At 50.8% G+C, this 19,808-nt stretch overlaps 1 protein-coding gene and 1 long non-coding RNA gene across 2 annotated transcripts in view; one reads left to right on the top strand and one right to left on the bottom strand.

The window, feature by feature from the left end:
• ACAP3 (ArfGAP with coiled-coil, ankyrin repeat and PH domains 3) overlaps positions 1-19,808 on the bottom strand; it is a 113,567-nt gene that overhangs the window by 40,554 nt on the left and 53,205 nt on the right. The window contains exons 6-10 of the mRNA XM_053281464.1: positions 18,597-18,780; positions 15,608-15,652; positions 13,823-13,918; positions 11,196-11,270; positions 8,125-8,136 (exon numbers count right to left, since the gene is read on the bottom strand). Of these exons, the coding sequence (XP_053137439.1) occupies positions 8,125-8,136; positions 11,196-11,270; positions 13,823-13,918; positions 15,608-15,652; positions 18,597-18,780 (412 nt within the window). The remainder of the gene's footprint in view (positions 1-8,124; positions 8,137-11,195; positions 11,271-13,822; positions 13,919-15,607; positions 15,653-18,596; positions 18,781-19,808) is intronic.
• The window catches only part of LOC128338702 (uncharacterized), a 72,881-nt gene that overhangs the window by 38,407 nt on the left and 14,666 nt on the right, over positions 1-19,808 (top strand). The window lies entirely within an intron of this gene.

Genomic DNA, 19,808 nt, shown 5'->3' with positions numbered 1-19,808 from the left:
CCAGGCAACCGACACTTCACTCTCATTAGGATGAGTTATGCTCATGGCGGGAGACGCCAACCCGCCAGGAAGGTGTCACGATGAAGGGAGAAAGGCGGATGGAAGAGGAGAAGATGGAATGGGATGGGGTGAGTCATCTCCTTGGAAGGACATCCTGGCACTCCATTACCAGCGACGCAGAGGGACCCCCAATTAAAAGGAAAGCGTGCTTAGCCAAACATCCTTCCTGTTCCCCACGTCCCATCATAACTGACTTTTCTCTCATGAAAAGGGAGACAGGGAGAGCTCAGGGCGTTAGCTTTTGAATATTTGCCTCTGTGAGCTGCTTGTTCCGACGTTTCATTAGAAGCCGGGGCGCTAAAATGTGGCATTCTGGGTCTCGAAACTCCAAAAGACTCCATCTTGGAAGCCGAGACGTCTAATCTGAGATGCATATTTGTCGACCTCCATGCAAAAGTTGGAGGCAAGAGAAGAAGAGGATGACCAGCAGAAAGGTGGATGGACTCAATGACGACGGCAATGAATGCACCCCTGAGAGACCTTCAAGGCCAAGTTGAAGAGAGATCGTCCTGGTAAGGGAAAGAACGCAGGGGAAGAGATGGGACGCAGTGGAGAGGCTGAATCATGAGGACTAGTGACGTGACGTTGAGGCAAACGCCTGGCAGGAATCCCGTGATAGCAGACAAATAGCGGGATGTGTGAAATGGCAACCGGAGGGAAAGAAGATCTGAAGCAGAGGGTGGAGAAAGAGCCACAGTGGCGATGCTTCGGAGCACATACACGAGAAACCAGCCGCCTCGTGAAAGAAAGAACCACGCCGGCCTCCTGGCAAACGCCTCTCGTCATCTGTTCCCTGGGCTTTCATGTCACTTCAATAAATCACACGCTCTCCCGCCTTCCGCAGACTGCTCTCCTTCTCCCTGTCCAATCCCCCGTGGATTCAGATTTATACACCCAAGGCAGACTGCCTCGGCTAAGACCAAGAACAAGCAGACAATGGTTACCCAGGGAACATTCTGAATGCCACCGCAAAGAGGGGACAAATTCCAAGAGAGGCGGCCCTCCGCCCTCGGTTGGGATGGAAATGAGTTCAGTTCCACACACCCCGTCCCCCCAAATACGGATATTTTCAAACTGGCCAATGAAGGTGGAAGGGGCCGGGAAATGGAGGAAAAGCCTTGCCATGAGATTCCGGATCTCTCATAAAGGGGGATTTGGGAAGAAGACATGTTCTAACCTGGCATGGGGGGGAAATACTTTACTAAACCGACATTGGGGTCAAATAGACCCCAAATATAGCTTGTGGGCAGGGGAGAGAAAAGATTTGACAGTGATTTAATATAAAAGTAGGAATCTGTATTAATCAGGCAGGTTAGTCATGGATAATTTCAACGGGTCTTCACCATGACCAACTTTTTTTTTAAATACAACTCACTCTACATGTTGGGGTTGTTCAGATCCCAGTACCTTTAAAGAAGACTGTTACATTCCCTATTCACTTGAATTGAGGCAGAGGCAATCCCAAGTGATCTTTCTGTGAAATCTTCCAATTGTGATACATTCAGAGAGACAAGTTAATTCCATTACTTTTCAACGGGACTCTGCCACAACCAACTTTCTTTGGATACAGCCCAATAGGTTTCCTCTGTGTCTGGGGTGATTTAGACCCCCAATACCTTTGAAGTGCACGTTTATGCCCCATTCACTTCAACTGAAGTTAAACCAATCCCAAGTTACCTTTTAGCGAAAACCGAAAATCACAATGTGCGTGTACACACACACACACACACACACACACACACACACGGAGGCTGAAACATGACAAAACAGTTGACCTTCTCAATGAATAAATTTTTTTGCATTGTTGGCATCCTTTGGCGAGGGGAAAGGTCCCTTCTTGAAGTACCCCTTAAATCTCTCTCCCTCACTGTCCAGTTCCATGTGGCATGTACCACATTCTTGAACACTGGATGTGGCAGGTCAGCTCATCAATTGCATATGTGGAATCATCCGTGCATGCAAAGGAAGCGACCAATCACGTTCAATCAGCATTGTTAACATGAAGCAGGAAGACAGAATGTGAAGAGAAGGGCCATCCCGAGTTCCTAGCAGCACAAGAGCATCATGCATCTCAGAGCCCTGCATTCTGCTGGGAGGAGAGCTGGTCTTGTGGGAGCGAGCATGAATTGTCCCCTTTGCTAAGCAGGGTCCACCTTGGTTTGCATTTGAATGGGAGACTTGATGTGTGAGCACTGTGAGATATTCCCCTGAGGGGATGGGGCCACCGCTCAGTGGCAGAACCTCTGCTTTGCATGAAGAAGGTCCCAGGTTCAAACCCTGGCAGCATCTCCAGGTAGGGCTGGGAGAGACTCCTGCCTTGGAGAGCCGCTGCCAGTCAGTGTAGACCAGGGATTCTCAACCTTGGGTCCCCAGATGTTATTGGACTTCAACTCCCATAATGGCATGGCGTAGTGGTTAGAGTGCTGGACTAGGACCGGGGAGACCCGAGTTCAAATCCCCATTCAGCCATGATACTAGCTGGGTGACTCTGGGCCAGTCGCTTCTCTCTCAGCCTAACCTACTTCACAGGGTTGTTGTGAGGAGAAACTTAAGTATGTAGTGCACCGCTCTGGGCTCCTTGGAGGAACAGCGGGCTATAAAATGTAATAAATAACAACAACAACAACAACAACAACAACAATAATCCCCAACCAAAGGCCACTAGGGCTGGGGATTATGGGAGTGGAAGTCCAATAATATCTTGGGACCCAACGTTGAGAATCCCTGGTGTAAACAGTACTGAGCTAGATGGACCAAGGGGTCTGGAACAGTTTGACAGCTTCCTATGCTAATCAGGAACACCCACAGTTCAGCATTAAGTCCCCTGCTTTGCCTGCAGAAGGTCCCAGGTTCCGTCCCTGGCAGCATCTCCAGGTTGGGCTGGGAGAGACTCCTGCTTGAAACCTTGAAGAGCTGCTGCCAGTCAGAATAGACTATGCTGAGCTAGATGGACATGCATGCTCTCCAGCAGCGGTGACATAATGCATGGGTCTTTTGTTTCTTTGCTTGAGTACAGATCAATCACACACACACACACGGTCGCTTCTCCCCACACACACCCTTATCGGACACCCTGCTGGGGTGCAGGGCCCCACATGGTCCATCCCTCTCCCAGCTATTGCGGGGCATTTCCACACAGTAACGGCACCGCCCTCCCCATTTACATCCTCTGCAGTGTGAAAAGGTAGTCTCCAGCCGCCAGACTACACATTCAGTCTCAGAACTTCTCTTTTCTGCTTTCGTGGATTCATTCAGATCTGTGGCAGGCAGACCCCAAGAGTGAAAGCACAATTAGACACGTTGTGTGAAACACCGCTCCTCCAGCACCTTAAAGTCTTTGCAAAATTTAGCCATTCTCTAGATTTCTGCCCCCTCTGGGGGGAAAATCACAGCACCCATGATGCTGAAACTTCTCGTTATGGAATGTCCGTGGAGATTGCTCTTGGGTGAAATCCTGCTTCGGATTTCACTTTCTGGAAGCAGGTGCCAATTTAATTTTACTCCGGGGCAGTGGGTCATGGTCTACCAGGGACCTTCATTGGGAGGAAGAGGAAGAGGAAGAGGAAGAGAAGGAGAAGGAGAAGGAGAAGGAGAAGGAGAAGGAGAAGAAGGAGAAGGAGAAGGGAAGCTGGCATACTGAGTCAGACCATTGTTCCATCAAGCTCAGTACTGCCTACACAGACTGGCAGAGGCTCTCCTAGGTTTCAGGCAGGGGTCTCTCCCAGCCCTACCTGGAGATGCTGCCAGGATTTGAACCTGGGACCATCTGCATGCAAAGCAGATGCTCTACCAAGAAGAAGCAGAAGCAGAAGCAGAAGCAGAAGCAGAAGAAGAAGAAGAAGAAGAAGAAGAAGAAGAAGAAGAAGAAGAAGAGTCGGTGGGACTATTGTGTGCAAAGCAACAATAAAATAGGCAAGTTTCTCTCCCGGATAGACCACAAAGATCTGATGCAACAGAGAAGTGGATGGGAGTGAGACTAACAGAAGACCACTCTGAGTTTGCTTCGTTTGTAGACCTTCGATCTTTTCTACATGGAGACAGCAAATATGTAGGACTTGCCCTGTCTACCACACGTGCCACACCACTGGGCCATGCCGATTTCCCAAGACAGAATACCAAAGCATCCTACAGGGCACCCAACAGCAAAGCCGCGGGACTCAGTGGCTGAAATGACCGCATCTGTCACGCCGAAAGCCGTGCAGCAAGTCTCCTTCCCAGCTTTTATGCACACACAGAAGCTGCTGCTCTATGCAGCCTTCCTTGGGGGTGAGGTCCATGAACATCAGCTTCAGCAGAGGCTGGACGGACATCTGTCCGGCACCCTGGAGCAGATCCCTGCACAGGTCAGCGGGTTGGATTAGAAGACCTCTGAGGGTCCCTTCCAACTCAAACAGGTCATGATTCTGCGGCCGCAGAAATGGACACATCATGAGCCTTTTAAACTCTTTGCATATTATAGGAAGGAAGGAAGGAAATGAATGTGTGTGGGAGGGAGAGGGGAAGGAAGAGAGAAAGAAAGAAAGAAAGAAAGAAAGAAAGAAAGAAAGAAAGAAAGAAAGAAAGAAAGAAAGAAGGCAGAAGGAAGGAAGAGAGAAAGAAAGAAAGAAAGAAGGCGGAAGGAAGAGAGAAAGAAAGAGAGAGGGGGTGGAAGGAAGAGAGAGAAAGAAAGAAAGAAAGAAAGAAAGAAAGAAAGAAAGAAAGAAAGAAAGAAAGAAAGAAAGAAGGCAGAAGGAAGGAAGAGAGAAAGAAAGAAAGAAGGCGGAAGGAAGAGAGAAAGAAAGAGAGAGGGGGTGGAAGGAAGAGAGAGAGAGAGAAAGAGAAAGAAAGAAAGGAAGGAAGGAAGGAAGGAAGGAAGGAAGGAAGGAAGGAAGGAAGGAAGGAAGGAAGGAAGAAAGAAAGAAAGAAAGAAAGAAAGAAAGAAAGAGGGGGAGGAAGGAAGGAAGGAAGGAAGGAAGGAAGGAAGAAAGAAAGAAAGAAAGAAAGAAAGAAAGAAAGAAAGAAAGAAAGAAAGAAAGAAAGAAAGAAAGAGGGGGAGGAAGGAAGAGAGAAAGAGGGGAGGGAGGGAGGAAAAAGAAAAAAATACAATACAGGTTTGGAAGGAAGGCAGGAAAAGGAAAGACAGACACCGATGGACAAGCCAGCCTACCCAAAGCATTGCCTCCTTAACCGGCAGCATCCCACCCCAAAGAGCCGTGGGGGCGTCCAGCCCAACCGCTCCTTACCAGTAGGTACTCCAACCTGCCCAAAATCTTCATGGTGCCCCTGTGCCGTCCCGCAGCCGTCCGAACGCACCGCTCCTCTCCCCGGACCCGGCTCCCGAGTGGCCAGGGCTGTTGCGGAGCGCCACGACAGGAGGAGTGACCCTGGACTCCCCGCTCCCCACCCACACCTGCTCTCTGTCTCCCTCTCCTCCGCCTCCCCGTCAGCCCAGCTTCCGCCGGCAGAATGAGGGAAGCCGGCTTTGGGCCCGCGGACCACCTGCCTGCCTGCCTCCCTCCTCGGCTCCTCCCCGCAGGGCCACGGGCTTCCCTTTCAGAGTCAATCAGCTTAGAGCAGCAGCAGCTAATTATCATACAGCTGTCGCCTGGGGACGCGGGGAGGGGGGGGCCCGAGCAGTCAACAGAGCCCGAGCTCCACGGCATGACCCTTGACCCTCCCCTGGCTCCGGAGGGCCTGGCGAGTGTCGAAGCCGGAGCGCTTCTCCCCAAGACGGCAACCTTTCCCTCCACGGCAGCCCAGCCACGGGATGCCACCTGCAGGGACGGGAGTCGTGGACCCCTCCTTGGCTGGCACGAGAGAGATAATAAAGAAGAGCCATATGGCTGGCTCTTTCCTCCTTGGTTTTTAAAGCCCCCGTGCTCAATCAACTTGACGGGCACCGCCCTGGCACCCGGAGACACCCGCTCCCGGGTCCCCCGCCCCCCCAAGGCCAGTGTTGCTGCCTTCGAGCACCAAAGCATCCGCGTGGCAATCTCAAATGGCCAGGCTGCGGGGCCGTGCCGACAACTCAGATACACTCCACTAGAAGCTGGAGGTTTCTTTTCCCATCAGTTTGAAAATCAAGGTTTAAAAACAAAAAAACAACCTGCCAGAGTTCCACACCGTAAAGGTTTTGACCTCATAGGGACATAGGAAACTGCCATATCCTGAGTCAGACCCTCGGTCCATCTAGCTCAGTATTGTCTTCACAGACCGGCAGCGGCTTCTCCAAGGTTGTAGGCAGGAATCTCTCTCGGCCTGATCTTGGAGATGCTGCCAGGGAGGGAACTTGGGACCTAGATGCTCTTCCCAGAGCGGCTCCATCCCCTAAGGGGAATATCTCACAGTGCTCACACATGTATTCTCCCATTCAAATGCAAACTAGGGCAGACCCTGCTTAGCAAAGGGGACAAGTCATGCCTGCTACCACAAGACCAGCCCTCCTCTCTTCCTCGCTTCCTTTAGGTTAGGGTTTCTCAGACTACAATGCCCATCATCCAGTGTCACAAGTGTGATGATGATGATGATGATGATGATGATGATGATGATGATGATGATGATAGTTGTAGTCCCACACCATCCAAGGGACTCGCGTCTGAGAAGCACAACAGGACAAAAGAGTAGTATTCCCGAGGTGCAATGCAAGAGGGAGTGGAAGAATAGCTGGCGATGCTCTATCCTGGCACAGTTTGTCCACCCCCAAAGAGCTGGTGCCCTAGGCAAAAACCTAGGTCTTGCCTATTGGATGGGCCAGCCATGGCCCCCTCCCTCCAGCAGTGATGCTGGGTTAGTGCAAAACGTTATCTTCTACATAAGGTCTATAGGCATGCCCATCACGGCCCGGGTGTACAGCTCAGAACTCACGACCCCATTAAATTGCCATTCGCCAAGCACCCCATCGTCCTTCCCAGCTGCCAGGAAAGTCGGCGGAAGGCCATAAACCTCCAGATGCCTCTGGACTCCCGCGCGAGGTCCTTTGGAGGGGCATGGGTCAGTTGGGCCTGTGCTTAAGCGGGGCTTGTTTTCCCGTGGGGTGTAAATCAGCCGGAGGGCACTGAGAAGGCGTCTTGGCATGCGATCCGGAGGGCGGCCGTGAATGAGACCACAAAGGGGCCGTGGAAGGACAACCACCCAGGGAATACGGACAAGAGAGGGACAGATGCCCCTTGAGAAAGGCAAACGAAAGGAGGGGGCGGGGGATTCCTCCCAAGCAGGCCCGCTCGGCCCCCCAGAAGATCAGCTTTGTGAGGGCAGCAAGCGGCCATCCATCTCAGGGGGAACATCCACCACGAGCGAAGCCATTTCTGATGAAAGGGCATAACGTGGCCAGTCCCAGGGTCAATCCCTTAATCCATGAGGCAGGCCCACAAATTTGGGCCACGGGTTCCCTCTCGGGGGACGGAGGCTCATGGTGCTTTTGGCAACGTCTGCCCCCCTAGAGATGGGGAAGAGGTGAATAGCCCCGTTGTGCTCACAGCATTCTGTGTGTGATCACCCCCTTCCTTATCCCTACCCCCTAACGGTTAGGGTCAAATTGCAGTCCTTTTTGTACAGGACAAAGGTTTAGGGTAACGGTGAGCAAATAATTGTCTTCTCTCCATAGAGTAATCGTTGGAGGACACTCCTGCCCGTTTTCATCTCCATTCCTCTGACAATATCGATAACATTTCATAGTCATTTTTTATGTTCTGAAAACATTCCAAAGCTTTGAGAACTCCCTTGCAAATGTGGCCGCTGTGGGCCCGATGGTCCAGACAATCAAAGCACGAGAACACACTGAAACGGAAAGCTTCGCAATGCTATCACCAATTTCCCAACTCTAGGAGGAGAAACCTTGCCAAAAATCACATTTGTTCCCCGAGATGGTACCCACCCCCACCCCCCGAGATGGTAGCAACTCTTGCCGAAACACAAAGGTCTTTAGCAAGCAAGAAAATCCACTTAAGGTGGTTTATTGATGTATTTCAAGGAGCAGAGAGTTCCGCAGGCTGGATGCCGCAACTGAGATGGCTCACATTTGAGCAGGAATCTCATAAGCCAAGTCCTTAACGAGCGCAAAAGGGGGAAATTTAAGTGGGTACTCACCTGTAGAAGAGTCTGAGAGGGCATGCCGGAAATGGGTGATGGAAAGGGGGAGAAAGAGAAAGAACAATATTACTCAAGCAATGGATATTTGAAAGTTTTAGATGAGTCGTTATTAAGAAGCAAGCTTTTGCTCTGATGCTAGTAAAATGCTGTTGTGGTGGATTGTGGCCACCACACAACTTGCCATGTACCTTTTAAGAATTGCACACGCTTAAATGCGAACCCTATTCTGCCCTTAGGAAGGCCTGTGGAATATTTCACGGGGCCAGTTTTTGGGAGGAGAGATTTCTGGATTTCTGACATTTTTTCTGACAGAGGCACCTGTGCCTTGACATGCCAGCCAGCAATGCAACCACTGGAAACTTTTCTCAGTATAAAGATGCCATTATCGGTGAAAACACCACCTGTTGAATTGTTGCCTGTGGTGCTGGTAAGTCACAGGAGCATTGTGAGGAGGTGGCAACCTAGGAAAGACACCAGCGGAGCCTCTGAAAGAAGAGTTTTTTGTGCACCAGGACTGCACAACTTTGGCCCTCCCGCTGCGGCTGGACTACAATTCCCATCATCCCCAGCCACAAAGGCCGGTAGGGATGATGGAAGTCCAAGAACAGCTGGAGGGCCAAGGTTGTGCAGCTCTGGTTTGCACATGGCCACATGGAGCAGTTTTGATGGGGGTCACAGGAGCAAGCACACAGCATTCTCCAACCTATCAGGGATGTGTGCTTTCCAGTTCTCAGGGTATCGATGCCAAACTTGCTGCTGAGTCTCCCTCCCTGATAGGTTGGGACATTCTCCAACCTATCAGGGATGTGTTTCTAGTTCTCAGGGTATTGATGCCAAACTTGCCTCTGAGTCTCCCTCCCTGATAGGTTGGGGCATTCTCCAACCTATCAGGGATGTGTGCTTTCCAGTTCTCAGGATATCGATGCCAAATTTGCTGCTGAGTCTCCCTCCCTGATAGGTTGGCACATTCTCCAGCCTATCAGGGATGCATGCTAGCAGGCCATCAACGCAGGATTTTGTTCCGGGAGCGAAATCAACGGCCCGTCGCCCTCTGCTCCCGAGCCCACACCTCAAGGGACCCCTTCTGCACTCCACCCCTTACCCACACATCTGAGAACCAATACGCCCCCCTGCTTGCTTGCTCTTTAAGCATGAAATTGATATGTAGGGGAAAGGTTGCGTCTGAGTCTCAGCCGAGCATTTCCTTTTGACACACTCAAAAAAAACCCAAACTCAGCTCTTTTTGCCGAGGCCAGGGAGCCAGGCTTTGCCCGAAAGCCGTCTAACTCTGCAAAGAAGGTGGAGGAGAAAGACGGGACGGAATCGCCCAATTTTCCCCGAGAATCACCCGATTTCCCCCAGAGAATCTGAGGGATGGTTCAAAGACGGGACGGAGTCGCCCGATTTTCCCAGAGTCCCCCCCCCCCCTCCCCTGCCCTCGGCCTCCCCTCCTCCTCCTCCGCCTCTAGCTCGCAAGCTCGCAGCGGGCCCCGGCTCCTGGCCGAGATGGCCTCCGCCACCTCTTAGAATCAGCAAGCAGACGGGCTGAATGGGCTGGAGCCGGTGTGCTTCCCCCCGGGAAGCACACGGCTCCAGCCATTCAGCCGTCTGCTTGCTGATTTAAGAGGTGGCGGAGGCCATCTGGCAGGAGCGGGGCGCTGGAGCATGCGGCTGGGAGGAGGAGGAGGAGGATCTGGCTGGGCAGATGTGCGCGAGGGAGAGAAGCCCGAGTCGGAGGGGGGGGGTGGGCGGCTGTCTCTCCAGCACGGCCTGCCTGCCTCCTCTGAGCTTGGTGGGAAACTCAGTCCACGCCCTGCTGCTCTGTCCGTGACAGCTTTGCACGGAATTGTCCCAGGCCGGGCCCCGTCCATTTCGCAGCCGTTTGGCCCGGAGTTCGAGCCGAATGTTCTCGCAAGGGGAATTCAAAGAGGGGTTGCCAGGGTCCTCCGAGGAAAAATACGGTTGGGGCAGGGACAGACCCACAACAACACATTTTCCCCGCCAGGCGTTTGCCCTTTAAATCTCCTCTCTCTCTCTCTCAAATCTCGGATGCTGTTCTTGCCTCGTACACCACCCTGAGTATGTGGATTAGGCGGTACATTAAATCCTCTAATAAAAATTAATTAATTAATTAATTAATTAATTAATTAATTAATTAATGGCAGTAGATCCCTGGTGTGTGTGTGTGTGACTTGAGCCTGGGCATGGTGAACGTTTTAGGTACCTCTCCTCTTCAGAAGCAGAAGGGGGTCTTGACTGTCTTGAGGGAGTATCCTTCAAGCAGAGAAATTTCACACTCTTTTTGTTCAAGCCCTCCTTTCCCCGCTACCACTGAGTTCCATTGGCCCCGCCCATGCATTTGTTTGTTAATTGCCCTCTGGACGCAGTAACATTCCATTCCATTGACTGACATAGGGGCCATTTGTGGGGGTGGGCCCTCTTAAGGTTTTTTCTTCAGATGTTTGTGTGAAACCAGCGTATCTGCAAGTTACTCTGATTTTTTCAGTATCTCCCTCTTGATCAAAACATTTCAAACTCTTTCGGAAATAGATATAAGATTTCCTCAGGTGGCTGGCAATTGAGAGGATAGATTACAAACTCCTCCTATAGACCCTAAAACAGGGATGGGCAAACTTGGTCCTCCAGCTGTTGTTGAACTGCAACTCCCATCTTCCACAAACACAACAAATTGTGCCTAGGGATGATGGGAATTGTAGTTCAACAATAGCCAGAGGGCCAGGTTTGCCCACCCCTGCCCTACAAGTTACAGCATCCTGGAAGCCTGGACGAATACCTATTCCGGTACAACCTGTGTGCTTGCTCCTGTGCCCCATCAAAAATGCTCCATTTTGCAATGTGTAAAACCTGCTGGCTGGACCTGCTCTTCTGGACCGGCTGTTTGCAGTTTACTTTTCTTGATAGCCATGTAGATATCTGCCACCCTCTGCCTTGCATTTTGGTTTGGTTCCGTCCCTGTTTCGGACAGTCATTTCGATGTGTGCGTTTTGGTTGCCGTTTTAACCATGTGGGTTCAGCAGCAACCTAGAAAAGAGCCGCATGAGACTCACCCGTTGTTGGATAAGCGCGTGTTTGTGTTCCATCTCTCTCTTCTCCACGGCCGAGTCGATCACCAATTGGTCCAACTGGATGCAAAGAGAGAGAGAGAGAAATCAGCTGTTTTCGAACGTTCTCTATTCACACCTGGAGGCAAGATACCTCCGAATCCCAGATGCAGGGGAGCACCAGCAGGAGAGAGGGCATGCCTTCATCTCTTGCCTGTGGGCTTCCCAGAGGCATCTGGTGGGCCACTGTGGCAAGCAGGATGCTGGACTAGATGGGCTTCCTTGGGCCTGATCCTGCAGGGCTGTTCCTATGTTCAGCCATCAAACAATCTCTATCCAGAGCACACAGGTACAGATCTGTCCACAGGTGAAGTTATGATGCAGTCCATTGTCGTCACCACCATCTTCTGGGGACTGACATCATCATCATCATCATCATCATCATCATCATCATCTATCATCATCATCTAACCTATTTTTATACCGCCCAAAATGTTCGTCTCTGGGTGGTTTACAACAAAACAAAATAATGTTGTCATGCCTTAACTTTTTCTGTTGCTAAGACATTACCACAATTAGCAAAACATTGAAAACAATGTTAAAACTATCAAAACAGTATCTCACTAAATAAATAGGTGAACAAATGTGTCTTGAAAGACTTTTTAAAAGTCGTCAGAAGATGGGGAGGCTCTTATTTCAACAGGGAGCACGTTCCAAAGCTTTGGGGCAGCCGTGGTGAAGGCCCGTCCCCGAGTAGCCACCAGACACCAGGTGGCAAATGCAGACGAACCTCTCCCGATGATCTCAATGGGTTCATCAAGAAGAAGACGTTCGCTTAAATACCCAGGGCCCAAGCAGTTTAGCCTTTAGTCAATAACAGCGTAAATGCACTTAAGGCATGGTCTTCCGCTCAACAACCCTGGGAGGAGAGCTGGTCTTGTGCTAGCAAGCGTGAATTGTCCCCTTTGCTAAGCAGGGTCCACCTTGGTTTGCATTTGAAGGGGAGACTACACGCGTGAGCACTGTAAGGGATTCCCCTTAGGGGATGGGGCCATAGCTCAGTGGGAAAGCGTCTGCATCGAGAAGGTTCCAAGTTCCCTCCCTGGCAGCGTCTCCAAGACAGGGCTGAGTGAGAGAGATCCCTGCCTGCAACCTTGGAGAAGCCGCTGCCAGTCTGTGCAGGCAATCCTGAGCTAGATGGACCAAGGGTCTGACTCAGTAGAAGGCAGCTTCCTCTGTTCCTAATTCCTCTGTTCCTAATCCCTTGGCACGGCCGAAAGCATGATGGCCCACAGACCTTGTCGGCCTCTCTCCAAAGGACGTGGCCACCATGCGAGGGCACCTGAGGATTATGGCACCAATACGGAGCTGCAGCCCTGAGGATTAGCCCTAGCTGACATAGCGGATCTAGGAACACCCGCCCAGGAGACATCGGTCACGTCCTCTACGCCCAGAGGCAAGGATCTCAGCCAGCTTAGGGAGGCTTAATGGACGGCAATTTTTCACCAGCATCTCCTGTTCTTTCTTCTAGGTGGGGAGGGTGGGCCCCTAGCTCAGTGGGAGAGCATCTGCTTTGCAGGCAGGAGGACCCCGGTTCCCTCCCTGGCAGCATCTCCTGGTAGGCCTGGGACAGACACATGCCTGAAATCTTGGAGAGCCGCTGCCAGTCAGTGCTGACAATGCTGAGCCAGATGGACCAAGGGTCTGACTCAGTATATGGCAGCTTCCTCTGTCTCTAGATTCCTGTTTGGCTGCCAGACACCCCCTTCTGATCTGATCAGCACAAGTGCATTGCAGAGGGAAACATTCTTTCAATGAAAACTGCTTTCTTGGTGGAAACAAATTCACCATGTGGTCCCAGACATTACCCAAATTTCATTATCTATCTATCTATCTATCTATCTATCTATCTATCTAGCCAGCCAGCCAGCCAGCTAGCTATCTATGACCGTATTTGTATACCACCCCATATAAAATCTCTGGGTGCTTTACAAATTAAAAAACACAACAATTAAAACCTTAAATCATATAAAAGAAATTAAAATAACCATAAATATTATAAACTAAAAGCCTGATAAAATACGTGTGTTTCCAAGTATCATCTATCTATCTATCTATCTACCTACCTACCTACCTACCTACCTACCTACCTACCTACCTACCAGCTAAAAGCCTGATAAAATAGATGTGTTTCCAAGTATCTATCTATCACATTTATATATGCAAAAAAGTCACCACTGAGCTTCTCAGCTCCAACCCTGCCAATGACTCTGCATCTCGAGTGGGCGAAGAACGTGCCCCAGACGTTAAGAAACTTCACTCGCCTTATAGAAAACTAACATGCCTTCCCTTGAAAATTTGCAACCCTTATTTATTTGGTTTGTATGTTTTAACTGCATTTCTATCTTGCTCTTCCTCCAAGGAGCCCAGAGTGGTTGTTCATGGTTCTGTTTCTCCTCACAACAACCCTGCAAGGTAGATTAAGCCGAGAGAGAAGCAGCTCAGTACCGCCAACTGGGAAACTCCAAGCGGATTTCTTGAATCTGCAATTTCTAGGTCACTTTTGTTCATCGGAGGTCTGCTAGTTTCCGGGACCCACAACAAGGAGGCTACGGAGTTGCAGCGGGTCTTACCTCAGTAGCCAGTTTCTTCATATAGGGGTCCAGTTCGTGAAGGAGGCTGTAACCTTGCTGGAAGAAGGTGTACTGGGCATGCATGAAGGAGAGCATCTGAAGAACGACAAGAAAAGTCAGGGTGTGAGCGGAGACTGGTTGGGGTGCGCAGTTATGCGCAGCGGCTGGTGATCATGTGTGCAAGGAAGGTAGAAGGGCCTAGATCATCAGCTTGGATAAGAGGAGGAGAACTAAGGCAGGAGAGCTGGTCTTCCGGGAGCAAGCAAGAGTTGTCCCCTGTGCTAAGCAGGGAGGAGAGCTGGTCTTGTGGTAGCCAGCATGACTTGCCCCCATAGCTAAGCAGAGTCTGCCCTGGTTGCATCTGAATGGGAGACTAGAAGTGTGTGAGCACTGGAAGATCTTCCCCTCAGGGGATGGAGCCGCTCTGGGAAGAGCATCTAGGTGCCAAGTTCCCTCCCTGGCAGCATCTCCAAGATAGGGCTGAGAGAGATTCCTGCCTGCAACCTTGAAGAAGCTGCTGCCAGTCTGGGAAGACAATACTGAGCTAGGTGGATCTATGGTCTGACTCAGTATATGGCAGCTTTCTATGTTCCTATGTTCCTATGCTTTGGTTTGCATTTGGATGATAGGCTACATGTGAGCGCTATAAGATATTCCCCCTTAGCGGATGAGCCTGCAGCCCAGTGGTCGTGGAACACCTGAGCCATTCCCAGGTGACGGTTTTACTTTCCTTCCACACGGGAAGGGCAGGTGTGTGGCCACATATTGTCCAGTTTTACATCGAAGTCCCTGCGAGATCTCAGCCCTCTATGTGCGATTCGGGTTTTTCGTTGTGCATTGGAGCCTCGCCAGCTTGACTTATATTTGAGGGGGAAATTCCACTTTTTGCATCGGATTTGAGGGCAGATTCGAAATAGCCGATATGCCCCGAAACTTGCAGTGTTTCGCCCCTCTTAACCCCGTGGTAAAGCCTGTGGCCTATCTATCTGTCTATCTATCTGTCTATCACATGTATCTGTCTATCACCAGAGCCCCTGGTGGCGCAGTGGTAAAACTGCCGCCCTGTAACCAGAAGGTTACAAGTTCGATCCTGACCAGGGGCTCAAGGTTGACTCAGCCTTCCATCCTTCCGGGGTCGGTAAAATGAGTACCCAGAATGTTGGGGGCAATATGCTAAATCATTGTAAACCGCTTAGAGAGCTCCGGCTATAGAGCGGTATATAAATGTAAGTGCTATTGCTATTGCTATTGCTATATAGGCCCCCAAATGTCACCATTGACAGGAAAGGCCCTGCGCTTTGCCTGCAGAAGCTCCCAGGTTAATTCCCTGGCAGTATCTCCAGGTAAGGCTGGGAGAAGCTCCTGCCAGAAACCTTCGAGAGCTGCTGCCAGTCAGTGTGGGCAACCCTGAGCGAAGAACCAAGGGTCTGACTCAGTTCGGCAGCATCATATGTTCGTTTGGAACATCTGTAGCCCAGTGGCAGAGCATCTGCTTTGCCTGCAGAAGCTCCCCGGTTCAGTCCCTGGCAGCATCTCCAAGACAGGGCCGAGAGAAATTCCTGGCTGAAACCGTGGAGAGCTACTGCCAGTCTGTGAAGACAATACTGAGCTAGATAGACCAATGGTCTGACTCAGTATGTGGCAGCTTCCTATGTTCCTAAATTCCCCTAAAGAAATGCCTCGGTATTTCTTTCCAAAGCCCCTTTTTAAATTACAGTGCAGAGACGTTCTTTAGTACATCACCTGGGTAAAAAGGGAGGGAGATCATCTCAATGCAGTTCTTACCGCGTCTAGGATTTCAAATTTCTTCTTGGCCTGGAGGACGTTGATCTTTTAAAAAAAAAAAAAAAAAAAGCAGTAGGCAAGGGAGAGAGAAGAGTTCCTGAGTGGCCAACTAACCAGAAAGAAACCAGCCCGACTGCTCCTGCGCTTTTAACAATAGGCTGACGCACCAATAACAGCAAGTGCAGCTTTGCTGTGCAAGGGGAGGTTCCTTAGTACCTCGAAGGCCTTGCCCATCATCAAGCCGCCCTTGAAGGCAGAAGAACAAAGGCTGTAACAGAAGTTGGCAACCTTGTGGGCAGCGCACATTCAGGGCCAGTGCTCTATCCGAGATGACAACCCTGTGAGCAGTTGGATGTTTCAGTCGTGATCATCTGGATTCAATTTATTGGTGTCCCTCAAGTGGAAAAAGAAGCGCCCCAGGGCATATCAGATTTTAGCTCGGCAACAGATGCCGAAGTGACTACAGTAGCAAGGAACAGCACCATGTGGCCACCTCGTGGCCAGATGAAAATATGGCTTTGGGGTGCTTTCATTAGCCTAAAACCTTTTGAAGTTGCCCGTCCGATGTTGTAAATGATCTTTAATATCGGTTCTAGGTCAAGCCCTCGAACCAAATGAATAACCGGTGCAGTTCGAGGGATCATCCTCGAACAGAACTGGGCTCGGTATGGCTTGAGGTCGAGCCGAACCCGCCGCCCCCAGGCTGGTTTGAGCCTAGTTTGGGGGTGCCGGGTGCCATTAAATGTTGTAAAAACAAACAAAAACCCCAAAAGTTTGACTTACTGCCACCAAGGGTGGCCTCGGAGGGTGCTGTTGGGAGAAGGAGAGCTGGTCTTGTGGGAGATAAGAGACAGAAGGAGGAGAGCCAGTCTCTTGTGGTAGCAAACATGAATTGTCCTCATTGCTAAGCAGGGTCCACCCTGGTTTGCATTTGAATGGGAGACTACATGTGTGAGCACTGTAAGATATATTCCCCTTAGGGGATAGGGCTGCTCTGGGAAGAGCAGGAGGTTCCAAGTTCCCTCCCTGGCAGCATCTCCAGATAGGGCTGAGAGAGAGACTCCTGTCTGCATCCTTGGAGAAGCCGCTGCCAGTCTGTGTAGATAATCCTGAACTAGATGGACCAAGGGTCTGACTCAGTATATGGCAGCTTCCTAGGTTCCTGTGTTGTTCCTATGTTCCAGTACAGTCATCAGGATAATGAATTTTGCAAAGAGTTTGAGCGAATAACCATTCCTAACAGTAAGGGATATTCCAGAGATGTTATTGCCTCTTTAGGGAAAGACTCACTTACATTTTAAAAGAAAACCTTGGTTCCTATTTGAAACAAGATACCGAATTAAATGCAGACTGGACAAGCTGTATTATAGATGTACTTTCAAGAAGAATTAGACAATTTCATGGGGCACAGATAGAGGACTAGATAGATCCTCCCTGTTCAGAGGCAGTATACCTGCCTGGGAGTGGACAACAGGAGCAGGCTGTTATCACACCCTGCGTGTGCACTTTCCTGGAGACATCTGGTGGCCACTGTGGGAAACAAGACACTGGACTAAAGGGGCCTTTGTGAGGATCTGGGAAGGCAGTTTTTATTTAATGGTGGCTGCAATAGAACCTCCATGTTCAGAGGCAGCCTGCCCCTGAATACCAACTGCTGAGAAGGAGCAGCAGAGCACGTAGCAAACAGGACACTGGAGCGTGTGCACCTTCGCTGCCGTCCAGCCACGGCAGCTATTATGCGCTGTGATAGCAATGGAGCCTCCATGGCCAAGAGCAATACGCCTCTGAATGCCACATGGTCCTTTAGGTCTTCTTTAACGAGGCTGCTCTTTCAGGTGTTTCTTTGCCCAGATTGAGAGAGAGAGAGAGAGAGAGAGAGAGAGAGAGAGAGAGAGAGAGAGAGAGAGAGATCTGGTGCCAAATTCTCCTCGCCCCTAGGTATTCCCACTTCTTTGTTTTGCAAAGTGGACAGTCCCCCCGACCTACAGATTAAGACAGAATCATCTCCTTCCCTGGCTCATTCCCACTGATCAATAGGCAACGGCAGGATAAGCTGTCCCACGACAAGGCAGAAGGTGTCAGCAGATGGTCCTACTTTAAAAGGGTGGAGAGAGGGGGGAGGGATGGGGGGGGCTAATGGAACAGCTTGGATCAATATTAGCTTGGAAGCCTTCCGCAGCGCAAACCCATTAGAGGAGCCACGGAGAGCGAATGCGGAAGTCCAGAAATAGCTTCAAGGGCACGCTTCCCCCTTCCCAGAGGAGGGTGGGTGAGGCTGTTGCAGTCGTTCGTCCAAGCAAATTCGTGCCCAAAGCCGATCCTGAGGTCTTGGGTAACGTGTTGGTTGGGGGACTACAAATCCCATCATCCCCTTCCATGGGGATGGGGGAGCGTGCCGGTCAGAACAAAGAAATACCTTGCCCACTGGTTTCCAACAGCGGACAGCCTTGTTGGTCTGGGGACTACAAAAACCCCCTCCTGTATTCTACCAAAGAAAACCACAGGGCTCTGTGGGCACCAGGAGTCGGAACCGACTGAACGGCACACTTCACCACTTTAACAGCAGCCCACCTGGTGCCTCTAAGGAAGTCCAGAAAGATGCGCAGGCAAGGAGTTCCCTCCTGCTGTGCAACCAGCATGAGGAGGTAGACTGCGTCTGAACATGGAGGCTCCGTTCAAACCACAATCGCCGACGAGAACCTTAGAGCCGCCTTGCTGCAAGCCCAGAAAGACGTGCAGATAAGTAGCTCTCTCTGTGTGTGCAGCCAACACTGGGGAGGTAGACTGCATCCAAACATGGAGGCTCCTTGACAAACGACGATAACTAATGAGACTCTCGGGGCCACCTTGTAACACCTTGCAACCTGGGGCCAGCTAGACGGCACACCTCTCTTCCACGGGTGTGCCCGTCCTACAGAGAGATACGAGTGTGACGAATCGGCCAGGGCGATCTGCTAGAGGGGCTAGACCGAGCCGGGTTGGATCTCACCTGCAAGACGTAATCCAGGGCCAAGTGCCGGAAACACTTCCTGGTGATGGTCAGAGTGCCAGTCGCTTCCTCGACCTCGTGGGGCTTATGCCGCGGGGCCTGGGCATTCTTCACCAACGCGATCTCCATATCCTCTCGCACTTTGTCAAACTGCTTCTTGGTCTCTTTGAATTTCCGGACATCACTGGAACAGAAAGGGGAGTCCCCATTATGCACCTTGGACTTCCAACTCACGGTCAGGAAAGAACCCCTTTCTTAAGAGGTATTTTTAAGCGCTGGGCAGTATCTCTTTATTTAAAATATTTATATCCCGTCCCTCTGGTGCAAATAATGCTTCATAGAGAAACGCTCTACCTTTATTTCTTTTATTGACTACATTTCTATCCTGCTCATCCTCCAAGAAGCCCAGAGTGGCGTATGTGCCTGTTATCCTCACAACAACCCTGAGAGGCAGGTTCGGGAGAGAGAGAGAAGCGACTGGCCCAGAGTCACCCAGCGGGTTTCATGGCTGAATGGGGATTTGAACTCAGGTCTTCCTGGTCCTAATCCAACACTTTAACCACTATACCAGACGGGATCATTTGGGGTGCTTTCATTGCACATGAGACTATTTCCAAGTGGGATCAGTCCTACCATGAGGTGAGGTGGAGGGGGAGATTTCGGGGTGCGGCTGAAAGCTCACGGACTGGCAGTTATTCAATCTACTGCGAAGTTCGCCATTTGGACTTTCTGTTCTCCAAGATGTGAAAAGCACCAATCATTCAAGTAACCCTCCTCAGCCCTCTCTAGCATCACCTACGGTGGCAGAGTGAGGATTCGAACCCAGACCTTTTCACTCTGCTACACCATTTATGACCTGGAGGATCCACACCAGCTTGCCGTTGTCCGATACGGCACCCGATTCGGCAAAACAGACCCACGCAGAAACGATAAGGGCTCCAAGCTGAAGGTGGAATCCACCATCGCTGTCTGCTCCTTTTCCACCTCTTGGTTGAGGCCGCCCTCTTTTAAGCCGCTTAGAAATCTGAGCTCGTTTGAGAAATCAGGGGAGTTTTAAAAAGATAGGCGGAGGGTTGCAAACGGGGAGGCTGGGAGGGGGGTCAATGGGCCCTCGCCGCTCCCCTCCCACCCACTTTATCAAGTCACCCACAACGGCGGATGGGCTCCGAGTCGACCGCCGTTCCCATGGAAACAAGATGGTACTCGGAGGAA

The sequence above is a fragment of the Hemicordylus capensis genome, chromosome 16 (genome assembly GCF_027244095.1).
Source record: "Hemicordylus capensis ecotype Gifberg chromosome 16, rHemCap1.1.pri, whole genome shotgun sequence".
NCBI lineage: Eukaryota > Metazoa > Chordata > Lepidosauria > Squamata > Cordylidae > Hemicordylus > Hemicordylus capensis.
Note: the sequence above shows the minus strand (reverse complement) of the source record. Positions and strands in the feature narration are given on the sequence as shown.